Here is an 18,367-nt window from a genome sequence, read left to right on the forward strand (position 1 = left end):
GGCACTTTGCTATCCCGAGCACAGTCAAGTATCATTGTAATAGACACAATCCCGCATCTTAACCAAATGTCCCAACAGAATGCCTTGTTTCGGAAAGGTTGTTTAAAAAATGGCTGCTTTGACTGGCAGCCTGGAGGTGGAGCATCTTTCAGTAACTCGCACTTACGAGAGTAGAACTGGAATAATAGAATTTAAGGCAGAAAGACCATTATGATAGTCCAGTCTGACCTCATGCAATAACATTGGTTATAGAATTTCACTGAGGATTCCCTGGATCAAGCCCATTACTATGGGTTGAGCTATAGCAGACTGAGGGGTGCACTTACCTCTTGTAAGCACCTCCTGTCAGCTGGGTGCAACCATGCTCTCTTTTTCTCTGCTCCCAGTGCCCCATTGGCTATTATCCTGGCTGGGCAGGTCTTCAGTGGCTCAGGCTTCCAGCCAAGTCACACAGTCTAAAATGGACAAAGCCCTTCCAGGGTACTCAAGTCCAAGACACAAACAAACAAACGTCTTCCAATTCCCTGGCTCAAGTTGGACTCAGCTCCTCCTTCCTACGGGTGCCTTCTCACTTCAGCCCCTGTTGGTCCCCATTAATCTAGTCCCTTTTCTTAGGCTTCTAATAAAGAGTTTTATCCCCTCTTTGGGTCTTACGCCACTTCCCCACTGGCCAGTTGGGGGGGGAGACCTGGGCCTGCCCACTACTCCAGGTCCTATTCCAGGGTCCCTATAAACAGCAGCCATGTACTACTTCCCTTAATAGTTGCTGCTGCATTCCCTGGGCTACTTCCCACTTGGTCCCTTCACCTTCATCCATTACTTTAAGGAACAGTCCTTGGGTTCTCTTGTCTATTCCCTGTTTGCGCAGGGTCTCTCCCAGGCCTCCCTGCATGCAGAGTTTCTCCATCTTCCAGCCCTTCCTCACCCTTCTGGTCCCACCCAGGAACTGACCCTGCTCAGGCCCCCCACCTCCTTTTAGCTGAGCCTGCTGTGCTCTGATTGGCTGCTTCCATGCAGCCTTCCTAGGCTGGCCTGGAGGACCCACCTTCACCGTTTCTTTTCTGAGGCAGTGTGTGGTAGGACCATGAGGCCTCCAGAAGTGGGCTTCAAAGGACCTGGTACACCCCCTCACAGAGACCCTTTAGAAAGACTTCCAATATTGATTTAAAGATGGCAAGGGATGGAGAGTCCACCATGTCCCTAGGTAAGCTGTTCAACTGGTTATTTACCTGCACTCTTTAAAAAAAGGTGCCTTCTTGGTAGTCTGGGTTTGTCTAGGTGCCAGTGGATCTTACTATGTTTTTAATTGCTAGATTAAAGGTTCTGTTTAGCAGGATATAAAAACAGGATTTCACATTTATATGGGCAATAAGAATATCCAGAGTTGTTATAGTATGGGAGAAATATAAACCCCATTTACATCTGGATCCTAAATTCTATTAGCCACCAACATATTACACCATTCCTTGAAGTAGCCTTCTGAAAGACAGATGATATCACAGTCTTATTGACTGCAATGTACTTATCTCCTGGGCAACATATAAAGGGTTCCTCAGAAATCAGAGCTACCATTCCATGTCCTTTTTTCAGGGCACCTTTCAGGTGATGGAAGAATTGGCCAATGGACATTGCTATGAGAGGGTGGTGTATGGCTTCAATTCTGCTGTGGGAAAGCAGGGTTGCAGCATTGATTGGCCAGAAACTTGGACTGCTAAGAGAACTTTCTAGAAGAAGAAGGGAAGGCATTTGGAGTTCCTGCTGGCAAAAATCCTTTCTAAGACCACCAAGAGCGGTGGGAACAGTCTTGCAGACCACAAGTCAGCTGAGAAAAGCTTGGATGGAAAGTTATTCATGGGCATCTTTCCAGGTTGCCTGTGAAAAGCCACTTAAGCAGGGTTGAAACGTGGCCTATGGATTTGTTTTATTTTGATAAATAGCTGGTCAGCTATTAAGGACCAGTGAGAGACTGTTTATAAAATAAGTATGATAAGAAGTTCTTGAGCACTACACATAGCCTTCCCGGTTTCTTTGGGGGGTTTTGTGTCTGTTTTCAATTATCCATAGACTTGAGTGTGAGCAAAGCATGTACTTTATACAAGAATTATCTTTTTCGTACTCCCACTCTTCTGATTTACCCTCCTTTATAATAATTATTAATAATGATGCTAATAGGCATATGTAGAGCTCAGATCTGACGAGCCATTTTTGAGAGAAACTCAGCGTACACAACATCCATAGGCACTGGAGACACCCAACATGCTCAGAGCACTACAGAATTTTAAATTCACTGAGTGCTTCTCCACAGAAGTACAGCAGCCATTTATCTGCTAGGCTGAATAACCAGCAAACAAGGTCAGATTCATAATTTCCCCTATATTTCCTCATTGTTTCCCTTTTTCACTTGCTTGGGGAATACACTGTTGCAAGGGTCTTCTATGCCAGGAACCCCTCCGTTGCAGAGGGCATTCTAGGATGGGGAACATAGAGAGAGGGGGTGGAAAGACATAGGCATAGATGGGGTATTCTTATACCCTGTCAATTTTGCACCCCTGCAGCGGTCCAGAGGGGCCCCCAGCAGACTCTGAATAGAGTGCTGGCTTAGGGTTGTATCAGGACCACATGGGATATCATTGATGGATAAACCAAAAATGGTTCTGAATGATTTGGAGATTTGTGACCAAGAGAAGAAAGAGAACCAGGAGGCATTAAACCCAGGTGAAAGTATCAAATGTTATCAAATGGTTGATGAATCAACTCTGGAGGAAACTGTCTCTGGAGGATTAGAAGAGAAAGCTACAGGGAAATAACTGATGACAGTCCTTGCAGTATGAAATAAGCAGCTACCAAGAGAGGTTCTTCAACCATCCTAAGAAAGCAAGCAGTCATCTTTAGCAACCCTGAATAAATTGTATCCAAGATTCCTAAAAGAGCTGGCTCGCTGATGTTATTTTTTCATAAATCTTGGAATACTGGGAAGACTGGATGGTGCTAATATTGTGCAATATTCAGAAATGTCAAGCAGGATGACCCGGGTAACTATAGGCTAGTTAGGTAACATCAATCCCAGGGGAAAAAATGGAAAAACTGATATGGAATTCAATTAATAAAGAATTAAAGGATAGGAATAAAATTAATGCTAGCCAACATGGTTTTATGAAAAATAGGTCATGTCAAACAAGCATAATTTCATTCTTTAAGGAGATTACAAGTTTGTTTGATAAAGGTAACTGTGGAGATGTAATATGCATAGACTTTTGTTAGGTGTTGTCGTAGTATCACGGCATGAACACCATACAATATCAACAGAGCACATGTTAAGTGGATTAAGAACTGGATAACTGACATCTCAACAGGTAGTTAGCAGTAGAGAAATCCTCATGCAAGGGGGCTGTTACTCAGGAGGATCTGCAGGGATTGGGCCTTGTCCTGATGCTTTTCAGCATTTACACCAATGATGGGGGAGTAAATATAAAAATCACTTCTGTTAAAATTTGTGGATGACACAAGGGTTGTCAGATAATGAGTCTAGGGCAGTCGTACAGAGCAATCTCAATTGCTTGGTAAGTGGGCCCATTCCAACAGCTGCCGAATGCAGTTATATATAGCTCAATCTGTTTAGCTTATCAAAAAGAAGATTGACTTGATTACAGTGTATAAATTCCTTTCTGGGGATAAAATGCTCGGGGGCTCAAGGGCTCTTTAATCTAGTAGCAAAAGGCAAAGAAAGAACCAATGGCTGGAAACTGAAGCCAGCCAAATTCAAATTACAAATAAGGCACAAATTTTTAACAGCGTGATTGTTTAATCTTTGGAACAATCTACCAGAGGAACTAGTGGATTCTCCATTCCTTAATGTCTTCAGATCAACACTGAATGCCTTTCTGGAAGACATTGTTATTTTAGCCAAACAAAAGTAATGCTTTAGTCAAAACACAAGTTATTGAGCTCAATACAGGGGTAACGGGGGGAAATTTAATGGCCTCTCTCAATACAGGAGGTCAAATGATCCCTTCTGGCTTTAAACTGTATGAATCTGAAAAGCCCAGGGAGAGTGCTGTAGCGCAGATGACTTTAGGAAACTGGTTTCCCTTGTAGATGGGTAGCAGGGATTGGCTGGTTTTGAAACAAGATACATCTATTCTTCTGTTCTTCTGGACATTTAAGAGCTAGTTGGAGTTTAGCTTTGGCAACCCAAGTTTGTTTCAGTACAGATTTTATTTCTTTCTGGCACTTGTCATCTGTATTAGACACCCAACTCTGCAGAGCATTTCCAAGGAGTTGTATAATGGATTGAGACATTCATACAAGGTTTGATTTAGTGTTTATTGACAACACTGTTGCAAGTGGATTTCTTGTTTGTTGATGACAATGATCACATTTGCCTCACATCTTGGATAAAGGATGCAGAATAACAGCTGTTGTTCTGCCTTTCCTCTAATGCCACCTCTGGAAATAGCACTTAAACTTGAATGCTAGCTGGCACTGATTGATGTACTGCCAGATTGGCACTCAGTTCTTTTGGACGCAAGTGGCCAGGCTGTTAACCTGCAGGCTTAGTATTTTATAGCTAGAGACTCAGTCAATATAATTGTTTGTCCATTCCCAGTAATTTAAAGCAGGCTAAACTGTGGAAAGTACTCACTGCTTTTGTGCCAGCCTGAGTCATTTTACAGCTGAGAAGTGAAAACTAGACTTTTTTTCTTTGTTGAACATTTGGGCTCTTATCTTGGGTGGAGACAGATGGGACATGCTGCATGTACTTCTATACCAGTGGCTCTCAAACTTTTGTACCGGTGACCCCTTTCACATAGCAAGCCTCTGAGTGCGACCCCCCCCCTTATAAATTAAATCCACTTTTTAATATATTTAACACCGTTATAAATGCTGGAGGCAAAGCGGGGTTTGGGGTGGAGGTTGACAGCGACCCCCCATGTAATCACCTCACAACCCCCGGAAGAGTCCCGACCCCCAGTTTGAGAACCACTGTTCTCTACCAAGTGTATTCATGGTAAGATCCTTTAATGCTCTGCCAGGTATGGCTAAAGTTAACTTAAATAAGGTATATTGTGCACAGTGCCCCCTAGTGTCCAAACAGTGTAACACAGTTTAGCATTCCATTACATTCCCCCCTTTAAGTTATTTACAATGTTTACACTATCACACTGTCTTTGAAAGTTAGTACAAATCAGTATGAAAGTGTCATACTGGTTTTCTAATTACATGATCCACATGCATAACAACTTGGTCATCTGGCTGATCTTTAGTTGCCATGACCGGCTGTAATCAGTTTGTGATCTTTGAGATGTCTTCTTGTTCTGCTCTGTTGATTGTTCTTTCTGAGGGACAAACTGTAGATGTTGACGGATTCTGTTGAACTCTCTACTGTTGGTCTTGATTACATGTGATCGGAGCACTGCATTTCTTTTGTTCATGACAGCTGAAGTTGTCCATCCTTTTTCTCTGTCCGATTTGACATGAACATGGTGATCAGGTTCTATTCCCAACAGTTCTATGAGTGTTGTGTTTTGTAAAAGTGTTCATAAACTCCTTTAGCCTTTTTATCCAGTTTGGCTGCTCTGTTGATGTCTGGCAACTTTGGAGATAGAACTATAGTTTCAACTTTGGAAAAGATTCTGAGTTGTCTTCTCATCAGGAGTTGTGCTGGACTCTATCCAGTAGCTGCTATTGGTGTTGATCTGTAACTCAGAAGAGTAAGGAGTGGCTCTTCCATTTGTAGGATTTCCTTGGTTGTCACTAAAGCTCTTTCAGATTCTCCATTTGCTTGTGAGTAATGTAGGCTGCTGGTAATATGATCAAAATCATATTTTGTTTGGAATGACTTAAATTCTGCTGCAGTGAATTATGATCCATTGTCCATTACTAGCTGTTCTGGAATACTGAAGTGAGCAAAATTGCACTTCAGTTTCTTGATAACACGGCAACACGTTATGTCTTTCAAGTACATTATTTCTATATACCTGGGAAAATAGTAAATGTGACCAAGTAATGATGTCTTCTGAATACGCATACATCTGCACCTCGTCTCTTCCAAAGTCTCTCTGATAGGGGTGTTTGTTCACTGTATGGTTCAGCATTCTCTCTTAAATTGGATTCTATTAAAAAATCCAATATCATCAAATCCTCCATTGAGTTCTTACACCTTTCTCATTAGGCCCATCGTGATTGCCACACTGCAGCGGAGACTGTTGTTGGTCTGTGGTCCTTTGATCACATATACTCTGAAAGCATAGCTTTTGTCTTTATAAGTTTTTTCTGTGGTGGACTGGCCCATTCGGTTCAGAATACTTCCAGGGCTAGTCACTTGACTTCAGCATTGGGAGTGGTTAAAGATAATTGTATGTCCCTTCTCAGATGACTGTGACATCAGCTCCAGAGTCAATTTTAAAGTCAGTAGTCTTGCCATGAATATTCAGTTTCACTCTGCAGACAGGCTCTTTATCATCACAAGTGGTAGATCCCAGAAACAATGGCTCTTGATTGTCTGTGATATGAGTTAACTTCCTGACTGCTTTGTTGTAGCAAACAGCAGCAAAATGTCCATATTTCATGCATTTATTATACCATGTGTCTCTTGCTGGATGTGCATCATCTATTGGGATATGACTTTTTCCACACCTTGTGCATGTAAGCTGGAATTTGTCCCTCTTACCCTAGGATTCTCTCTCCTTGCCTCAGGAGTTTATGATAATGACATTTAACAGTCATGCTGAGTTTCTTTACTACCTCTAAACTAGTTTCTTGTTTTTCAGGTTTGGCCAGTTGCTCTTGGTTTTGCTGTCTCACCAGCTCAGACTGCTTTGCTATTTGAACAGCTGTGTGTAGAGTTAGGTCTCTTTTTCATTGGAACTGTTGTGCAAGGTTTTTATCTCTTACCCCAATAACCAGCCTGTCTGATGTTTTTGTTTTTTGCATTCACAAAATCCGTTTTCAGCCAATGTATGCATAGGTCTTATAAAACAGTCAACATTCTCTCCTGGTCCTTGAATTCTGTGGTTAAAAAATGCTGTCATAAACCATATTTCTATGAGGTATAAACTATGCATCAGACATAGCCAGAACCCTTTCATAGTCATCTTTGTGACTGTCTCCAGTAAAGTCATCGAGTTTAAAGATACGCTCTGCGTGTTTCCCCATAGCATAAATTAAAGATACCTGTATATCTCCAGCTTCTTTGTGGAGCTTGGTAGCAATGTGAAATCTTGCAACATATTGTTTCCAGTCTGTCCATTCTGAAGGTGTGTCAATGCTGAAGTTCTCTGGGGCATTGAAGAGTGGCACATCGATGAGATACTGCCTTCTAAGTTATAGAAGCCTCCGTAAGAGCTCCTAAGGAGGAAGCCAGCACAGGAAGCAGTCTGGAGTGAAGAGAGAAGCCAATGTTTGTGGTGGGAGTTGTTAGCACTTCATAGTTTAAGACCTCAGGGATGGAACCCATGTGAGAGGTTGGACATTGGCTCCTCTGTGCCTCAATGGTGCCACCTCGAGGTAGCATTCTGAGACCCCTGCAACCAGATGGCGGAGGAATGTTTGTGGCCCCTGAGAGAAAGAGAGGCAAATGCTAGCTACAACTGGGGAGAAAGGTCACCCAGACCCTGGACACAGGGCTGTGGCCCAGGAAGGGCTAAGGACTTGGTCGTGCCCTGCAGCAAGTAGTGAAGGTTTGGACTGGTAGTGTTTTCCTTAAGAGTCTTATTTACCCTGTCGGGGAGGGCTTTTTAGTTTGAAGGGAGGAAGGTGTCAGATTTCCTGGCTAGTCTTAACCTGCTTTATTCACAGCCTGTTGTTTTGGTATTTAAACATCAGTACACGAAGCCCTGCAGGATGTCATGTTGTACTGAGAATCGGATATACACACAACTAAGAGGGGGAGAGAGAAGTGCTGCTGAGTATTGTTATCAAAAGGGAATTTCATGTTGGAAGGGCAGGGAGTTTTGAGTCCAGCAAGAGAAATGTACGGCACTTTGAGAGAGCACCTTTGCCTACAGGAGAAAAGCCCAGTCCCTTGTGAGGAAGATGGCAGTCATAAGAATAGAATAATTGACCAGTTGATATTAGTTCTGGCCTGTTTGGCTGGGACAATTATGCACACAGAAAAAAGGCTAAGCTTCCATCAAATCATTTTTTTGCAACAAACACTTCAACTAGCTCTGCTTGTAACCTTCCCAGTTAATTAAAGGCCACAGAATCTTGGAACTGTGCTGCAAAGAGCACTGTAAACTATATGAGAGTCTGATATGTTTCCATGGGGATGACCTCTCCTCTGCCTCTCTCTCTCGCCTCCTATTTTTCTTCCCTCTTTATTCGTTCAAATCAAGTACCACATTGGCCCCTTCAAAGGTCGTTCTGAGAGATAAGGACGTGGTGCTTGACAGTCAAATGTATGTTATGAAGGGGAGTATTAACTTCACCTCGGCGGGAGTCAGAGACCAAACCCAGGAACTTTGCCTCAGAGGAAACCATAATAATGACGAAGTAACTCATTTTTAAGCTGTAATAATTACAAAGTAACCCACTCATGGGTACTGGCAGCCTGAGAGCATCCTTGCAGGTGGGGCATGGTACCGTAACTAGCATTAGCTGCGCACGTGTTCATCCATTAAAGTGCCATTCTTCTATGGAAATAAGACTGCATGGTTCCATGTTGGGGGTGTCTCATGGATTCTGTATCAAATGTGCTCCATTTGTAAGTCAGGAGGTGTCTTAGACAGGTGTTTGCTTTCCCCAGCTCTCCCTGCCTTCTTCCCCCATCCCAGGAAGAAATAGTTTCTGTCCCTCAGAGCAAGGAAAGGGTTTTTCCATCTCCATTTTCTTTTTTACGAACGAGGCTAAAAATAAACTTTAGGAGCCAGATCTTTAGCTGCTGTAAATCCACTTAGCTCCATTGACAGCTGAGGGTCTAGCCCTATTTTTATTTGTATTATAGTAGAGACTAGAGACCCCAAGATCAGGACCAGATTGTGCTAGGCACTGTACATACACAGTCTGTGCCCCGTGGAGCTTACAATCTCTGCAGACAAGACTGGCAAAGGCCATGTCTACACTACCAAGTTTGTCGACCAAAGTAATGTTGACATCCAAAAGTCAACGTCATAAAAATCAGAATTTCATGTTCACACGTGCTCCCTCTGTCAGCAAATCATGTCCATATTGGGGGCACCATCATCAACAGCGTGAGCAGTGCACTGTGGGTACCTATCCCACAGTCCAGCTCGACACCATCTGTTGCTAGGTGTTGTGGGAAGGTGGAGCAGACTGCGGCGCATCTTGGGACCGTGCTAAATGTCCCATGATGCATTGCTTTCTGTCCCAGCACTCCATGGGCTTCCAGCTTTCTTTTGCAGCATTTTTGCAATGGCCCTTCTTTGCTGTACACCCTGGCATCTTTGTGAGAAGGGGTGGATCCTGCACTGCTCTCCTGTGCTCTGTTAAATTTCATGAAGACATCGCGGATAGCAGTGCAGTTAATCGTGAAGTTCCTAACAGAAGAAGACTTGCAGGCACCCGACATTCTGCATGATATGGATAGGAGCAACCTCAGATTGCTTTTGGCATTCACAGAGCAGATGCATAGGGTACACTGTTGCTTTGGGGCTCGGGAAACAAGCACTGAATGGTGGGATCGTGTCGTCATGCAGGTGCGGGATGAAGAGCAGTGGCTACAGAACTTTCGGATGCAGAAAGCCACCTTCCTGGAACTGTGTGCAGAGCTCGCCCCAGACCTGCGGTGCAAGGATACCAGAATGAGAGCTGCCCTCTCAGTAGAGAAGCACATGGCAATTGCTGTGTGTAAGCTGGCGACTCCAGATTGCTACCAGTCGGTCGCGAATCAATTTGGAGTGGGGAAGTTGACCATTGAGGCTTTGTTAATGCAAGTCTGCAGGGCAATAAATCGCATCTTGTTACAAAGGACAGTGACTCTGAGAAATGTGCGTGAAATAGTGGATGGCTTTGCAGAAATGGGTTTCCCTAACTGTGGAGGGGCGATAGATGGCACACACATTCCAATTTTGGCACCAGAGCGTCTTGCGACAGAGTACATCAATAGAAAGGGCTATTTCTCCATGATGTTGCAGGTGCTTGTGGATCACTGGGGGCGTTTCACTGACATCAACGCAGTGTGGTCTGGGAAGGAGCATGACGCATGCATCTTCAGGAACATCAGCCTGTACAGAAAGCTGCAAGCGGGGAGTTTCTTTCCAAACCAGAAGATTACAGTGAGGGATGTTGAAATGCGCATAGTGATCCTGGGAAACCCAGCATACCCCTTACACCTGTGACTCATGAAACCTTACATGGGACACCTGGACAGTAGTAAGGAGCGGTTCAACAACAGGCTGAGTAGGTGCCGGATGAGAGTTGAATGTGCCTTTGGCAGATTAAAAGCGCACTGGCGATACCTTTATGGCAGGTTAGACTTTAATGAGGATAATATTCCCATGATCATAGCCACGTGCTGTACATTGCATGATCTCTGTGAAGCTAAGTGTGAAAGGCTTGCTCAGGGATGGAGGGCTGAGGCAGAGTGCTTGGCCGCTGATTTTGAGCTGCCAGATACCTGGGCTATCAGAGGGGCCCAGAGGAGGGCAATTTGAATCAGGGAGGCTTTGAGGCAGCACTTTGACAACCAGCACCAGTAATGTATATCTCTGTCAGAGGTGCTTCAATGTTACAGTGTTCCTAGTAGGCAATGGTGACATTTGGGGCCTTATATTTTAGTAAGGAAATTATTAACGTGCCTGTGCATGTATTGGTAGCGCCATGGTCACTTGGGAAGCTGCAGTGAGACCTCTCCATGCCGAGCTAGCAGGAAATGGAATTTCAAAAATTCCCAGGGCTTCTAAGTGGGAGGGGCCGATGGTTGTTTACCTGACTGCAGGGCAGTAGAGTTCACACTGCTGACCACAACGGTCAGGATGGGCATTGTGGGACACCTCCTGGAGACCAATTAAAGTGATGAAATCAAGCATGGTGTCTGCACTGGCACTTTGTCGATAAAAACGTAGAGGAAAAAGACGTAAGTCTCTTGTTGGGGTGGATGTATTTTGTTGCCAAAACAGGGCATTTTCCCTAACAAAACTTGCATCGCAGTGTGTACGTGTTCACTGTTTGGTCGACAAAAGGCAGTTTTTGGCATCAAAACTTGGTAGTGTAGACGAGGCCTATGTGGAAGGATGTTCCCTGCTGGGGGGTTTTCACCTGTTTGAGCTTCCTTTGTCTCCCCTTTCTGCTTGATGATTCTGTTTACTGCTTAAATGCAAATTAAAGTAAGCACACATTCCTTTGTTTAGGTCAGACCTGTTTGCCAACATCCGTTTGGGCAGGACTGTGGGGTTTGGAGCATATGTTAATAACACCAATCAGGAGACTCTTATAACTTCACATACAATGTTGCCACACATATTTTACCTGGGCAATACTGACCAGCAAATTATGAGTTTTCAAATGATATCTTGCAAGGCATACTTTGTACAAAGATTATTAACAATAGTGTTTAGGCTGTGAATATGGGGGGGTATTCTGTCACAGCTGGCTAACACTTCGGGACAACTGAAGACCACCTCCCCCATAAATCTGTGTCAGCTTTTACTCCAAGACAAGTGCATGGTGGAAGAAGGCGTGTTAGAAGGTTAGGTGCGTACCTTGATATCTCTATAGTGGAGAAATGTTCAGTACAGCCAGTAAACTCATAGATACCTGTGTACTGAGACTGGAAGCTTTGATTCAAAAAGCCTAGATGATAAAACCTTCAGTGCTACTTTGTTCAGAGCTAGAAGCTCATTAGTTGAAAAAACTAAGGATAGTTACAGGAGAATATATCTGTCCTGATGAGACAGCAGAGTAAAGGATTGGGGGGTTGATTGCATAAGAAGGCAATTAATAAAAGATACAGTGCCCAAATTCTGCTCCCATTTACACTGGTATAATCCACTGAAGTAAACTAAATTACCACAGATTTACACTGATGTAATTGGGATCAGAGTCTGGCCCTAAACATGTATTGTTTGGCTAAATTATGATGAAAGGGTAAAGAGGAAATGTAAGCCATCTGCAAATAGTTGAAAGGTACAAACAGCAAGCTCTAATCTGTTACACAGGTGCAACTCTCAGGCCTGGTTTACACTGGGGGGGGGGTGTCGATCTAAGTTACACAACTTCAGCTACGTGAATAACGTAGCTGAAGTCCAGGTACTTAGATCTACTCACCGCGGTGTTTTCACTGCGGTAAGTTGACTGCTGACGCTCCCCCATCGACTCCGCCTGTGCTTCTCGCCCTGGTGGAGTACCGGAGTTGATGGGAGAGCGCTCGGGGGTCGATTTATCGCGTCTAGACTAGACGCGATAAATCGACCCCTGCTGGATCGATCGCTGCCCGGCGATCTGACGGGTAGTAGAGACATACCCTCTGTGAAGTTGCTGAGAGGTGGATCTGTGGAAATGAAGGAAGGACTGGGCTCCAAGGAGATGAGGAATTCTTAAGGTAATAAAGAGGTGTGTCTCACTAGGAAAGAAGCAACAAAATTGAGCAATGTAAAATTTTGTCTTGATATATGGAACAACTTCCCAGGCTGTGGAATAGATGGCCAAGGGAGGTACTGTAGTGGAAATGCCATCATCTGGTTCATTTTAATGCTGCTCAGGATAACAGCATGTTTTCTAGTGTTTTGGTTTTGTGGGATGTTTTTCTGCTATTTATCAGCAAAATTGGGAATATAAGGTGCCCTTGTGAGATTTCTGGAATTTGCTGTTTCAGTTTGGGTTGGAAAGGTCACAAGAACAGCTTGTTTTGGAGTTTGGGAGCCTTTTGCTTCTATCCAGAGCCCAAAGTGCCTGAAACTTTTTTTAAAAGTGAACTGAAGGTTTTGGATCAAAAAACCCAAAACAAAACAGAATGGGTCAAGCTATGATGAAAGGTTCAGGGAGTTCTCTTACCCAGATCAGTTCATCCATCCCTCTTCCCATTAATTGTGTTACTCTTGTTCCAGAGCAGGATTAATGGAGAAGACCATGTATTGAATAAAAAAGAATCCCAAAAGAGGAACACATAAAGAAGTGTGATTGTCAGTAGCAAATCTACTGCCTTAGAATTCTGATCTTGGAGCAGTGCTGCAGTCCCAAGATAGACTTACCAATAAGATGATTATGCTTTGTGGTGACGTCCATTGTACATTAATGACTGCTAAGAGATATCATAATAATATGAGGGACGGTTTGCAGTACCTCTTCTAGAGTGTTCATTTTGTCCATTTCATAATGCGTTTGGCTTCCTTTAGGGAACAAGTGTATAGTAACCTCTGCCGCTGAAATCAATAATGCTGATCATGTTTTTTATCTGTATCACTCCTAAATTGAGTATACTTTTTTACGGACAAACAGAAAAGACAGGTCCCTTCCTTAACAATCAAATCATTGAAACGATGCATGTTGTAATGCAGCAGTGGTTAATAATCAGCAAAAGGTGCGGGGAAAGGCATATGAGGATGGAATTATAACAGTGGAAGACCAGGGGATGTGTTTATTGTTATGCATACATCTGGTGCGGATGAAGGAATAGTATCTGTGTTAGATTCCCACCTGGCTGAACATTAAAGTATGGAATGAAAAATAGTAGTGCGGTTTCTAATGCACAGTCTGGTGTGCACATTTTTCATATTCTCATTAAACAGACTCCTTGAGCCATATGTCCCATTGTTTAGAAGTGTGAAATTAGCTATTGATCTAGGAAAACAAAATATAAATAAAAAGTTACTTTAGATCTATGATAGGAAAGAGGTAGGTAGGCAGGCACTAGTGTACATAGATGGATGGACCCAAAGATCGAGTTGACACCAATTTGGAGCTTGAAAAATGTTGGACAAAGGTTGGGTATTAATGTGATTTTTATCAAATGCTATTTGACACTTGGCTTACCTGGGAGTGGTATTCCAAATCTTCATTGTGCTCAGCAGTGCTTTGTGGATGAGCAAAATAAAGGCGCATTGGGAAATAGTTAAAGTCCAATTTTTTGGAGGTGAGGTAGCCAGTGGATATGGTACTGGACTGAGGTTCAGGAGACTGGGTTCTTTTTCTGTTTCTGCCACAGACCTGCTCTGTGACCTTTGGCGAGTCTCTGTTTGTTATTTGTATTACTGTAGCATTACCTAGGCGCCTCCGTCTTGAACAAGGACCCCGTTGTGCTAAGCACTGTACCTACCCCCAAAGAGCTTACAATCCAATATAAGACAAGAGACAACAAATAGATACAGACCGACAGATAGGGAAGTACAAGAAAACAATGAGACAGTGATAGGCAGTGGTCTCAGCACATCAACAGCCTAACCACTGTCAAGTTTCCTGTAGGCTTCACCACAAAGGAGAGTTTCCAGGAGGGTGTTGAAGTAGGATATTGAGGTAGATTTGTGGATGTTTATGAGGAGCTTCTCCCATTCATGAGGGGCAACTTGGGTGCTTGTTTGAAAATTTAACAGATGGGCGATGGACATGGGCTGAACAGAGGCAGGAGTTGACAGCTTGACAGTGAATGAGAGAAGATAAGTAGGATGGGGATAGGCCATGAAGGGCCTCGAAAGTGAAGCCAAGTAGCTGACATGATCGAGAACGGGGAGCTAGAGGAAGGAAGCAAAGGGAAGGGTAACGTGATCAAAGCAACAGGCTAGGAAAATGATCGTCGCAGCAGCATTCTGAATCCACTCGTCAAGACCAGAGAAAAGAGGATGGTGCAGTAAATGAGATACAAGATGATGGGAACCTGGGTCTGTTTAGATATTAAACTCTTTGGAGCAGGAACTGTCTCTTACTCAATGTTTGTACAGTGCCCCAATCTCAGCCAGGTCCTGGAAGCGCTACCATAATACAAATAACAACCATAATAAAGTTTTTACTGACTGGAAGGTGGTTCGAATTTTGGCATCTATATTTCATATGCCTAGGGGAGTATTCCAGTGGGATAGATAGATACTGCTTATATTTATATAATTTTCCATTGAGTGACCAAGCTTCCATTTATAATCATTGCTTTTTTATTCTTGTTCTTTGTAGATGTGCTGTGTCCAAATGTCCATGTGGAAGGAGATCGATTTAAACACACCAATGGAGAGACTGATGAAATCCCAGGTAATCCCAGAGACTTCCCTTCTGCAGTGCCTCTGTGAATTTTAATAACATAATAGTGTAGGTCCTACTGAAATGTTCTGACTTTGTCATGGTTTCCCTGCCTCTTGGCATTTCCTTAATGTAACATATATCCAGTGATATATAGATAGATATAGATATAGATATAGATATAGATATATTGGAAGCAGCAATGCTGGAAGAGACCTATTAGTTGACTCATTTGCTATGGAGTGAGTATAGTTGATTTAGGGAATAGCAGGGCTAGTGACATTACAGCTTTTCTGGGAGTTCTGGTATCTCTTTTCAGCCAGCTGTGGGACTGATTCTGTCACAGGTGAGCATAATTTGTACATCTTTTATAGCTTACCCGTGGTGTCATGAACTCCTGTAATTGAAAACTGGGCCATCAGGAGAATTCCTGGAATGTTTCTGTCTAAACCAAGAAGTCTGGTCACAGCTATGGAGGCCACTAGCATGGCCTGAAGTCGGAGGTGGCATGGGGGGAAGGGTACAGGATTTGACAGCCCTGGTAGTCATTGATGCTCATTTCATCTGAGGATTCCTACTGGAGAGGTGTCAGCTCAGTCTGTGCCATTTTCAGGCTGATTGTATCCATAATGGTGGGGTTTCAGATAGACCTCTGTCAACACAGGGTGACAGCATCCTTCCTGTTCTGTGGATTCCTCTAGAAGGGAATTCCCCATACATCTGTTCTGGCATGAATTTTAAATTTGACAGGGCTCTATTCTGGCACCCACGCTGGCATTGTCTCTGCCAGTACCCCCACTGATATTAAATTAGACTGTTCACAGGGTAAGATGTTGCTTATAATGAGCCAGAGGATTAGCACCCGTCCCCTATGTAGTATCAGCTGGGTAATCCATCCCAACACACAGGTGTTGTAAATGGCAGCACATGTCCTCCAGTATGTATCTGACTGGTACGGTGGGTCTCTTGTTTAATAAAACTCACCCTTCCCTTTCATGACTTTTCAATGTTGAGCACTGAAAAAGTGAAACATCCCTTTTATCGATCACTTTGGGCTCGTTGCAGTAGTTCCCAGGTAAAATGAAGTTAGTTTTCAATGTTAACTCTCCTTTTGCTCATCTCTCTCTGACTGGCAGTAAATCAGTATCTCGCATTTCCACTTCACCGATGACAGATGACTTAGTTCTTCCAGCCAGATTGATAGCACAGGACAGTCATTTACTAGGTCAATATTTATCTCCTAAATCTAAAGTTAAAAGGTTGTCAATACTGTATAGTGACTTCACAACCAGATTGTTAAAGTCATGGATTACAGCAACTTCTAGCTCTTTTCCTAATACAAGGTAATTCTTAGAAGTAACTAGACAGCTTTTCATGCTCTGAAGCAACAAGGATTCCTTGCTTTTACTGTGATTCAAGAGAGGGGACATTACTGGACTAATAATGTTCCAGCACTGGGCTAGGGGTCACTGTGCTGTTGGAGGCAGATTAGACGTAAGCAGGGTGGATAAAAATCAGTGATTTAAAAAAATCAAATCTGATTTTTATTTAAATTAAATACATTTTTTTCCTTTTAAAAAGCAACCTATTTAAAATTAAATTTTGAAATTCTGACAGCATAAGTTAAGGCCTAAACTTATTATAATGTATTAAAAATCATTGAAATGAAATAAAAATAATAATATTCAAGCAGTATATGTTTGCTGCCACATTTTAAAGAAAGTCAGATCAGTGAACTAGAGGAAGTCACTGGCTAAGCACCTGGGTCATAAGTGCTGGAGCTAGGGGTGCTGGAGGTGCTACCACATCTCCTGGCTTGAAGTGGTTTCCATCAGATACAGGGTTTACAGTTTGGTTCAATGGCTCTCAGCACTGCCACTATAAAAATTGTTCCAGCACCCCTGGCAGAGGTCTCTTCTGTAGGTGCAGACTGAACATTTTCTTCATTTCAGTTTATTCAACTAGTCCAGTGAAATTACTAGTTCATTTGAAGTTGAGAAACAAATTGGGATGGAAAAGGCAGCAAAGCTTGTTTTCCTCTTCCAATCTATGAATAAAACTGAGCGTGAAAGGAGAGCTACTAGTTCTAAAAACTTGAAGGACGTGGTGACAACAATCAGATCAGTTCACTAACTGCAGGTAATACTTCCTTTGTTTAATTCATAAATAAATGCAGAACATGTTTTGATAATTTTTTTACACTTTTGTATCTATCACATTTAAGGTAGTTTTATTTAACTAATAAAAACACATTGAAAATGCTTTTTGTGCGTTTTAATTGAATTCCAAATTTCCATCAAAAGGCAGCTTGACCCAGATCATGACTAAAAAGATAATCATCTTCTAGTAAATAAGAAATACATTTAACATTTTCTAACACAATAAAAAATGTAAAAATTAACAATCGGAATAAATGTATGGTAAACTATAAAACTACTTAAATAAATGTGTATAGCCATAGTGGTGTCATGTATCGGGGGTAGCCGTGTTAGTCTGTATCCACAAAAACAACAAGGAGTCTGGTGGCACCTTAAAGGCTAACAGATTTATTTGGGCATAAGCTTTCGTGGGTAAAAAACCCACTTCTTCAGATGCATGGAGTGAAAGTTACAGATGCAGGCATTATATAATGATACATGAAGAGAAGGGAGTACTCCTGAAGAAGTGAGGTTTTTTACCCATGAAAGCTTATGCCCAAATAAATCTGTTAGTCTTTAAGGTGCCACCGGACTCCTTGTTGTTTTTATCCTTCTGGCTAGCAGATAGTAACAATTTGTACCAACCAATGAGAATCAACTTTTCTTTAGGAAAATAACTAAAAATTACAAATGCAAAACAAGATTAAAGTCTATTTAAATCAAAGTTTCCTGCCTGCGGATTTAAATCAATCCACCCAGGACATAAGACGAATGTGCTGTCCTTACTGGTCATTAAGGATCCCCTAGCAATTTTTGCAAGATTAGAGTGCAAGCCCTAGTGTCCTGCACAAACATCAATGTCAAAAACGACATCCTGCCTTCCAAAACTACCCTGGCAGATTTCGTGGCTGTGGTATTCTTTATTTCCTCTTCTGAACTATTGTATGGTGTTGCTGTTGTATCCCATGGGTGATTGTGTTTCAGTGGAGTACAGCCCACCAGATCTCTCACACTTATGAGAGAATGCCAGCTCTAGCATCTCTGCAGAATTCAACCATGGTAGAATGGCCTAGGGAAAGAGACTGCCTCTTTGGTAACCAGATCCCAAA

The 18,367-nt window shown here is 42.6% G+C and overlaps 1 protein-coding gene across 1 annotated transcript in view; it reads left to right on the top strand.

Moving 5' to 3' along the window:
• The window catches only part of COL22A1 (collagen type XXII alpha 1 chain), a 271,823-nt gene that overhangs the window by 48,847 nt on the left and 204,609 nt on the right, over positions 1-18,367 (top strand). The window contains exon 3 of the mRNA XM_065397620.1: positions 15,058-15,132. Coding sequence (XP_065253692.1) covers positions 15,058-15,132 — 75 coding nt within the window. The remainder of the gene's footprint in view (positions 1-15,057; positions 15,133-18,367) is intronic.

Source organism: Emys orbicularis, chromosome 2 (assembly GCF_028017835.1).
Source record: "Emys orbicularis isolate rEmyOrb1 chromosome 2, rEmyOrb1.hap1, whole genome shotgun sequence".
Classification (NCBI taxonomy): domain Eukaryota; kingdom Metazoa; phylum Chordata; order Testudines; family Emydidae; genus Emys; species Emys orbicularis.